The sequence below is a fragment of the Garra rufa genome, chromosome 4 (assembly GCF_049309525.1).
Source record: "Garra rufa chromosome 4, GarRuf1.0, whole genome shotgun sequence".
In the NCBI taxonomy this organism is placed as follows: domain Eukaryota; kingdom Metazoa; phylum Chordata; class Actinopteri; order Cypriniformes; family Cyprinidae; genus Garra; species Garra rufa.
Window position 1 is genome coordinate 9,787,536 of NC_133364.1, and position 10,262 is coordinate 9,797,797.

General features: G+C 37.4%; 1 protein-coding gene across 1 annotated transcript in view; it reads left to right on the forward strand.

Annotated features, from left to right (window-relative positions):
• Positions 1-10,262, forward strand: part of erc1b (ELKS/RAB6-interacting/CAST family member 1b) — a 226,103-nt gene that overhangs the window by 165,504 nt on the left and 50,337 nt on the right. The window contains exon 11 of the mRNA XM_073837702.1: positions 3,423-3,570. Coding sequence (XP_073693803.1) covers positions 3,423-3,570 — 148 coding nt within the window. The remainder of the gene's footprint in view (positions 1-3,422; positions 3,571-10,262) is intronic.

The window sequence follows — 10,262 nt, forward strand, 5'->3', positions numbered from 1 at the left end:
CGTGCTACAGGAAAATTTGAGACCCGATTCAGTCTTCTTTTCTACTTAATACAGGCACCTACCTCTCCCTCACTTCCTGTGGTTGGGAAACATAGGGGAAAATGCTTGTTATCATGACCTGAATAACATGTGCGTGAGTGTGTGTTTACATGGTCGTGTGAGCCTTCTCATCCATCATTTCAGACTCCTTATCCTCCATATCCCAGCGCACATGCTCTCCACTTCCTGTTATTTGCCTCTCCTCACGCCACCCTCCCCAGGTTTCTGTTTTCACCTCATCTCTCGCTTTGATTTTTATTTTTAGCCAGTGCCGTCCTCATGCATTTTGGCAGGGCAGATACAGTAGGGCTCATCGGGACCAGGCGGGGAGGTTATGAAGCTGAAGGGGAAGTTCCTTTTTGCCCAAAGTAAACTGACTCACCTCAGGGGCAGCTGCCGCCTGTGGTCTGAACCTGACCATAATGAGCACAGCTAGTCAGGAGGTCAGTGTATTAAAAGGTCTCTCTGACAGGACATGTTAGTGCTCAGAAGCTTCCTGGAACATCACCAGCTTTCATTTTATTAGTTTGCGCCAGGGCACGGTGGTTTGTACAGACCTGGGTGGCCCGTGTGTTTGTGGGATACATCACATCTCCATTGCTTTTGATGGTCAAAATGACAGAATTAAGAGTTGTATGGCAGCCCGTGGGCATTGCACCGAGTGTGTGCGTTTGTGTCTGTGTGTACTTCTGTCAGGTACACAGGCTTCTTTCTACAGCTGTGATGTCACTCTGGATAGAATCAGGTCAGCCAGCTCCTCCAAGGAACCGAATAGAACACAGCGAAACAGACAGAAAGAAAACGAGAGGCTTTGCCAGCGATTGAGAAACTGATAAGAGAAAAAGCAAATTCGCAAGCCAGAGATGAAAATAGAAAGTTGCACCCTTTCAGTTTCGAAGAACAGAGGTGTAATGTTATAAACAAGTGTGCTGCATTTTAATGCTCCTGATGCAATTATATTGGCCAAATTCATGTTGCATAAACTTTTATAGTTTCAGAATGCATTGTGAACTTATTAGTTGTGCCACCACAACCTCTCCGTAACACTTTGTGTTTTAATATATCATGCTGAAATGTTATGTTTACTATAGTTAATATATACAAATTATAATAAAATGTGTCGCTGGACCGCAAAACCAATAAGTAGGATGGGTATATTTGTAGCAGTAGACAAAAATACATTGTATGGGTCATAATTATCAACGTTTCTTATGTAAAAAAAAAATCATTAGGATATTAAGTAAAGATCATGTACCATAAAGATATTTTGTAAATTTCTTACCATAAATATATCAAAACTTAATTTTAATTAATAATATGCATTGCTAAGAACTTAATTTGGACAACTTTAAAGGCAATTTTCTCAAAATTTTGATTTTTCTCAATATTTAGACCTAGATTTAGTGTGCTGCATTTTAAGGCTCCTTATGCAATTATATTGGCCAAATTTGTGTTGCATGCATCTTTTACAATCCTAGAATGCATTGTGAACTTAATGGGAAATGCATTTAGCCTCAATGGCCACCACAACTTATTAGTAACACATTGTGTTTTAATATATTATGCTAAAATGTTATGTTTACTATAGTTAATAATATATATAATAAATTACATTATAATAAAATGTGACCCTGGACCACAAAACCAGTCATAAGTAGCACATGTATATTTGTAGCAGTAGCTAAAAATACATTGTATAGGTCAAAATTGTTGATATTTCTTTTATTTTTCTAAAAATCATTAGGATATTAAGTAAAGATCATGTTCCATAAAGATATTTTGTAAATTTATTATCATAAATATATCAAAACATAATTGCTTAGTGCTTAATTGCTAAGAACTTCATTTGGACAACTTTAAAGGCAATTTTCTCAATATTTAGATGTTTTTGCACCCTCAGATTTTGAAATGGTTGTATATCGGCCAATATTGTCCTATCCTAACAAACCATACATCAATGGAAAGCTTATTTATTCCGCTTTCAGATGTATAAATCTTAGTTTCAAAAAATGTACACTTATGACTGGTTTTGTGGTCCAGAGTCACCAAACTCCTTAAGCGTTCTATTTTTATGTTGCTACCTACAATAAAGCATTCCAAATCCATCCCTTATGAGGTTTAGTTTCATTTAGCATGCTACCGTAGAAGGTAACCATCTAGGAAGACAGTAGGCAGCAAGGCAGCTCTCTAGATTTTGGAACGGATCCAGTGAGTTTCTGTATATAAGAGGTCATAGAGAAAATGAGAGGGAGGAAAAGAAAGAGAGGCATGGGGAGGATGTATTTGACACACACACTTCAGCACTGACACTCTAGCACACGTGGCTAACGCTAACCCTAAGACATTCTCCAGTCCACTGCCTCTATTTGTCAGTACACGGGAGGCCATTTCAGCTGCCGGTATGAGATGTTCACCCTCCCGCTCAACTCCGTTACCGCAGATTTGACCTAACAGGACTCACTCCCTGAACCAGCTGCTTCTGACTGATGGCTAGTCTTAGAATTAATTATTTGTGGTTCTCGCTATCACTATCACATCGTTTATATACAGTTGAAGTCAAAAGTTTACATACACTTCGCAGAATCTGCTAAATGTTAATTATTTTACCAAAATAAGAGGGATCATAGAAAATGCATGTTATTTTTTATTTAGTACTGACCTGAATAAGATATTTCACATAAAATGTTTACATATAGTTTACAAGAAGAAATAATAGTTGAGTTTATAAAAATGACCCCGTTTAAAAGTATTAAGAATCAAGTGTATGTAAAACAGGGTCATTTTTATAAATTCAATTATTATTACGTCTTTTATGTGAAATATCTTATTTAGGTAAGTACTAAATTAAAAAAATAAAAACAAATCCCTCTTATTTTGGTAAAATAATGAACATTTTGCAGATTCTGCGAGGTGTATGTAAACTTTTGACTTCAACTGTACTACAATTCGAAAGCTTAGGTTCAGTAGGGGTCAAAAATTAAATATTCTATTTAGAAAGAACACATTAAATTCGTCAAAGGAGACTGTTGAGACGTTTAGAATGTTTAGAATTTTGTTTTAAAATGAATGGTATTCTTTTGAAATTTTCACATTTTTGAATTGAACGATGCTGAAAATTCAGCGTTGCCATCAGAAGAATAAATTGCACTTTAAAATATATTCAAATTAAAAACAGTTATTTTAAATTATTATATAAGCCTTGGTGAGCAAAAAAATACTTCCCACACCATTTGAATTATGATGTCAGGATTTATATGTTCAAGCGTCACAGATCTAGGGATTGTCGTGTGGAATCGAGGTGTTTTGTGAACAGAATGCATCTGTAGCAAGCATTGTCCAATGCTCTCTAAATACTAACTGTGTGTGTTTTCTCCTCCCAACAGGCAGGAGGCGCTCTTGGCAGCCATCAGCGAGAAGGACGCCAACATCGCACTTCTAGAGCTGTCGTCCTCAAAGAAGAAGAAGACTCAAGATGAGGTGGCTCTGCTGAAGAGGGAGAAGGACCGACTTGTCCATCAGCTCAAACAGCAGGTGAGAACAAGCAACATGTTGGATGCCGACATCCCAGACCAAGGCACGAGGCAAAACCATAGACTAAAATGAACACAGACCTCAGTCCTCCTAGTTTCCTAGTGGAGTTCTGCAAACCTCACCCACAGGAATTACACTGGTGAAGCTTAACCAGACATTCGTCAGCCTAAAAAAAAATAGTCCCACCTCAAAGGGACAATTTAGACTTTATAGCTCAAGTAACAAACATTTTTGTTTCACTGCCTGACGAATTGTGTTTTAACCCAAATGGGAGACTCGCTTCTCAGCGTTTGAACTCCCTGACTCGCTCTCCTTCCAGGCCCTTATTGTGTTTTACTGTAAAAACACTTGGTGTTTGTTTTTACAGACTTAAAATTATTGTGCGTCATAATTGAAAGCACGCCACAGATGCTGTCCACAGACGTTAAAGTTGACAATAACCTGCAATATTCGGTTAAGAGGGGCGTGATTGCGCAGAAACATAAGATCGCACAGGATATCCTGATGGTGTGTTCATAGTATCGCTAACCAGCTGACCTTGCCGTCGTAGTTCTGTTTAGCAGTTCAAGGAGAGGCTAAAGAACAAGTTCTGTTGGGAACGAGATCCCAGAGTTTGGAGATGCAAACAGGCTACAGATGTCCGGCCGCAGACTCGTCAAGTCGTGCAATTTTAGGATTATTTGACTCCTCCTCCAGGTTCCCACAAACCACCTGCAAATTCATGCACACTAGTTTGAACACACACAGACTACAATGATGTTCATTGAGGATTGAGGATTTTGTATGCTTACCCACTGACAAAGAAATGATCTATAATCAGTCTATAATTTTAATGGCAGGTTTATTTGAACAGTGAGAGACAGAATAACAACAAAAAATCCAGTAAAACACATTTCAGAAAAGTTATAAATTGATTTGCATTTTAATGACTGAAATAAGTGACTTAAACATGACTTAGCAAAACCCTTGTTGGCAATTACAGAGGTCATACGTTTCTTGTAGTTGGCCACCAGGTTTGCACACATCTCAGGAGGGATTTTTGTCCCACTCCTCTTTGCAGATCCTCTCCAAGTCATTAAGGTTTTGAGGCTGACATTTGACAACTCAAATCTTCAGCTCCCTCCACAGATTTTCTATGGGATTAAGGTCTGAAGACTGGCTAGGCCACTCCAGGACCCTAATGTGCTTCTTCTTGAGCCAATCCTTTGTTGCCTTGGCCTTTGTTGTTTTGGGTCATACCCATCCACGACCCATTTTCAATGCCCTGTCTTGGTTCAATCCCCTGGCCCTAATGGTACATGACCCCGTCCATCGTCCCTTTGATGCGGTGCAGTTGTCCTGTCCCCTTGGCAGAAAAACACCCCCAAAGCCTAATGTTTCACCCTCCATGTTTGATGGCGGGGATGGTGTTCTCAGGGTCATAGGCAGCATTCCTCCTCCTCCAAACACGGCGAGTTGAGTTGATGCCAAAGAGCTTGATTTTGGTCTCATCTGACCACAACACTTTCACCCAGTTCTCCTCTGAATCATTCAGATGTTCGTTGGCAATCTTCAGATGGGTCTGTTTTCTTGAGCATGGGGACCTTGCGGGCGCTGCAGGATTTCAGTCCTTCACAGCATAGCGTGTTACCAATTGTTTTCTTGGTGATTATGATCCCAGCTGCCTTGATATCATTGACAAGATCCTCTTGTGTAGTTCTGGGCTGATTCCTCACCGTTCTCATGATCATTAAAACTCCACAAGGTGAGATCTTGCATAGAACCCCAGACCGAAAGAGATTGACAGTTATTTTGTGTTTCTTCCATTTGCAAATAATCAGACCAAATGTTGTCACCTTCTGACCAAGCTGCTTGGCGATGGTCTTGTAGCCCATTCCAGCCTTGTGTAGGTCTACAATCTTGTCCCTGAGTTCATTGGACAGCTCTTTGCTCTTAGCCATGATGGAGAGTTTGGAATCTGATTGATTGATTGCTTCCGTGTCTTTTATACAGTTAACAAGCTGAGATTAGGAGCACTCCCCTTAAGAGAGTCAGCTTGTTGCCTGTATAAAAGACACCTGGGAGCCAGAAATCTTGCTGATTGTTAGGGGATCAAATACTTATTTCACTCATTAAAATGCAATTCAATTGATAACTTTTTTAAAATGTGTTTTTCTGGATTTTTTTGTTGTTATTCTGTCTCTCACTGTTAAAATAACCTACCATTAAAATTATAGACTGATAATTTCTATATCAGTGGGCAAATGTACAAAATCAGCAGGGGATCAAATAATTTTTTCCCTCACTGTAGATACCACTTTCACTCAGAAATGAGTCTTCAACTTCAACGCCGTTCAACATGCATTTCACATCCTCATTTCCAATACAAAGCGGCCACACGCATGTATACAAAAAACAAACAGAGCAAGGGGACAGACACGAATATCCGCACTTTAGCTCCATTCATGCTCACGGGCACGCGCTCACACCGCTGGAAAACACCCCTCCCGGGCCGTTTCTCTGAATGACAGGCTATCAGCGCGTTGCATAGCTGCAGCATTCCACAGGAAATGGGTGTCAGTAGTGCAGATAGCTGTGGGGCTCGGCTCTCACCCACAGCCCTGAGATCAGGAGGGCAGCCCGCGTCCCCCTCCCGCTCACTGTCAATCACAGCGGGGGGGAATTTGGTTAAGAGCCGGTCAGAGGCTGGTTGCTCTCCTGACATACTAATGGTCGAGGTCAGTGATAAAGGTTGCAAGCGGTGGTCCTAAATCAGGTCTTTTTGGGCAGTTTTACTCCAGGGTCAAAGTTAGAAGCCAACATTGGAAAGGTTAAGGACCCTTAGGTTGCTTGTCCCTCGTGGACACATTTTCCGCTCTTAATTCACAACATTACATGCCATTATTTGTCATTTATAATCATTAAGATCGCAATTTCTGTTTTGAGGGAAATTGATGGCCGTAAGAAGCACCTGGAGGTGTTTGCCGGGGCCCAGGGGAAGGGCGAGTGCTGTCTACTGTTGCTGTCTACTGTGGCCTCTTGGGGATCAGGGTCGTAGGGTTCGAGTGACAGGGGATGAGTGTGACATAGTGGTACATAAATGGAGTATTTTTCTTTTGGGTTTCGAAGAGACAGATGTGCGTAAAGATGCAGGGCTGATAATGGCTTAGAGGGGGGAAAATTTCTGGTCATACTTGTCAAGTCTTGTGGTTCAAAAAAAAAAAAAGGAATGGTGTCAAAAGTGTGGTCTTACACCATGTCATAAGCAACTGCGGTGTGATTGTGTGGAGTGATGTGGTGATATAGGGTCTTCAAAAATCCGTTTTGATGGTCTCTAAAGAACAGTTATTTAATGTACTCGTACAGTGGCATGTGAAAGTTTGGAAACCCCTTGCAGAATCTGTGAAAATGTGAATAATTTTAACAAAATAAGAGAGATCATACAAAATGCATGTTATTTTTTATTTACCACTGTCCTGAGTAAGATGTTTTACATAAAAGATGTTCACATATAGTTTACAAGACAAAAAAATAGCTGAGTTTATTAAAATAACCCCCTCCAAAACTTTGTAAACCCTTGGTTCTTAATACTATGTGTGGTTAACTAGATGATCTACGACTGTTTTTTTTTTTTTTTTTGTGATGATTGTTCATGAGTCCCTTGTTTGTTCTGAATAGTTAAACCGAACACTGTTCAGAAAAATACTCCAGGTATCTGCAGGAGATTCTTCCATTTTCCAGCATCTTTTGTGTATTTGAACCCTTTCCAGTAGTGACTGTATGGTTTTGAGAGCCATCCTTTCACACTGAGGACAATCCTTTCACACTGAGGGACTCAAATACAACTATTAAAAAGGTTCAAACATTTACTGATGCTCCAGAAGGAAACACAATGCAGTAAGAGCTGAATTTGAAGATCAATTGTACTTAATTGTACTTAATTAATACATGCAAGTATCTTCTGTTGCTTCCAAAGAGCAGTACTAAATGGGGAAAAATTATATTTCAACAAAATAAGAAAAATTTGGACATCTTCATTCTGTTCAAAAGTTTTCACCCCTGGCTCTTAATGCATCATGTTTTTGTTTTTGTTTCTCATAATTATTTGTATTTTATGATGATGAGATGTTACAGAAATTCTTGACACTGTATCATTATAAGCATTTATCATTATTATTATTATTATGTGTGAAACATACAATATATACATTTATTATAAATTCTACAGGAAATTAATTTTTATTGATTTGCTCAGCAAGGCTGTATCTATTTGTATCTATTTTCTTTTTTGTTTTTGAAAGAATAGAAATAGAATACTTCTATTCAGCAAGGATGTGTTAAATGGATAAAAAGTGATTGCTAAGACTTATATTGTTAGAAAAGTCTAATTTAAATAAATGCAGTTCTTTTTAACTTTTTATTCATCAAAGAAAAAAAGTATAAGAGGTTCCAAAAAAATTAAGCAAAAAATAAATAATAATAATGAATAAAATGAAGTACAATTAAATAAAATCCAAATAAATAACATGAAATGAAATCAAAGTAAATAAAATCAAATATAACATAATAAAATAAAATACATAAATTGTTTGTTATTAAAATATATAATGTATCTTTAATAACATTCATTAAATATCATTATCTGTTCAACTGTTTTGTCACTTTGTCTAGCATTTTGCTATAGTACAGACTAACTTTTGAAACTCATTGTGCCATGCTGGTTAGGATGAAGTCTAATATAGCACTGAAAGTGACAATTTGTGCGCTTTTTCTCCTAAGAAACTTCCGCCAGTTCCGTGGCTTCTCGCTTGTTTTATTCCACCAGAGCAGGTTTGGATGTACTCAGTGTGTGATAAATGGAGCCGTCATCATGTTTAAATTATATTTTCTAGATGACGAGCAGATGGGACTATTTGATGTCTAACAAAATGCTGCATAATCAACAGCCGTTTCTGTGATCCAGAGATTTGAAGTGAAGGAAATGAACTAGGATAAAACCGCAAGAAAAGGACAGATGAGAGAAAATGAGCACGGAAGTTTTTAATAACAAAGAGAGAGGCGAGAGAAGCCATCCCGTATCTGTTTTTGTTTTGGGATACATCACTCTTGGAGATATTTCTGATGTATTTTAGGGAGAAAATGAACTCTCTTTGTTCTTTTCTTCCTCCGTTTTGTTCTTTTTTTCTTCTCTGGCCTCCGTCTGCGCGTCTGTCAGCCTGTGCGATGATGACAGTGTAAAAATAGGGCCGATGCCTGGTGAGCGTCTTTTGAAGCGGCGGTGTAGTGAAATGTTCTCTCCATCACATCTCTTCCCCTTCCATAAATCTCCACGGTGCGCCGTGACATCTCACCCAGCTCTGATGTGCTGTCCAAGTTTTATTAGCAGACTTGAGAGAGTGGAACGGCGTGTCGCTGTGGAGCACAGGAGTGGGTTTTTAAAAGTTGTCCTGTGCAAATTTGCAGCCCGCAGATTAAACGGCAGAGTGAGAACTGCTCCCGCCGCCATCACATGGTTCATTGATGTCACAATTAGCTGCGGAGGCAGGGTGGTTTCCACCGCTGCTTCTTCAAGAAAGCTCTGGATAAAGAGAAATCACAGCTTAATATACACTCCAGTCCAACGGTTGGATCTATGTACTTGTTCTTCACTATATGTACATGTACACAAACATTAATAGCTTACATTGCACTATGCTGAATTTTGTCCAATCAAATGGCATCTAAAAAATGAAGGGAAGAAAACAAATGGTTTTTGTATTTTTATGGTCATGAAAATCTCAATTTAGTCAAGTTTGAATTTGTTTAATTTGGGGCCAAGCCCTGAAAGGGCTGTATAATTTATTCAGTAATTGCCCAACAATTTATGCATTTGTTGTTGTTGTTGTTGTTTTTTGTTTGTTTTTTTGTTTTTTAGATTTTATTTTATTTTAGTCTATTTATCTATCTATTTACCCTTTTTATCTAGCAATTTATGTATTTTTTTAATCTATATATTTATCTATTTTTATTTGATTAATTTTGCATCTTTTCCAAATTTTAATAATATAGCCAGAATTAGAATATGTTTGAAAAAAAAAAAAAAAAAAAAATTGTATTTAACAAGTTTTTTATATGTAAGTCTTATAATTGGTCATAATTTTCATAATTTTGTTTGTAGTTACATTTCAGATACATATATTATCAGGGTCATTTGTATGATTGGTTGAATGATCGATTGATTTGATTTATCTATAGAGTTATTTATTGAATAATTACTCAACGTTTTATTTTATTTTATTTTTTATTTAAATCTATCTACTTTCTTTTAGTTGTTTTGCTGTTTTCCCCACTTTTATTCATATAGCCAATTTTTCAGAATAAGTTATTTAGGTTAATTTTGTAAAAAAAAATTATGTTTAAGTTTTTTTATAATGATAATTTTTTTATAATATAATTTTTATATTTATATTTATAGAGAGAGGCAATATATGTGATATATAGAAATGTTTTTTTATATATATAAAATAAGTTATTTTTTAATGCTTAATCATAAAACTAGCGAAACATGAGGTGTTATTACTTCTGATTCATTCATCATATTAGTAATATCATATAAGGTCGTGCACAGGCTTTTATACAAGGTTCACATTTAGCAAATTTAGTGGTAGCCCATTCATACAGGACATTTGCATATTGTGCACAGTATATGTAGTGCTGAAATATTGCGTGTTATT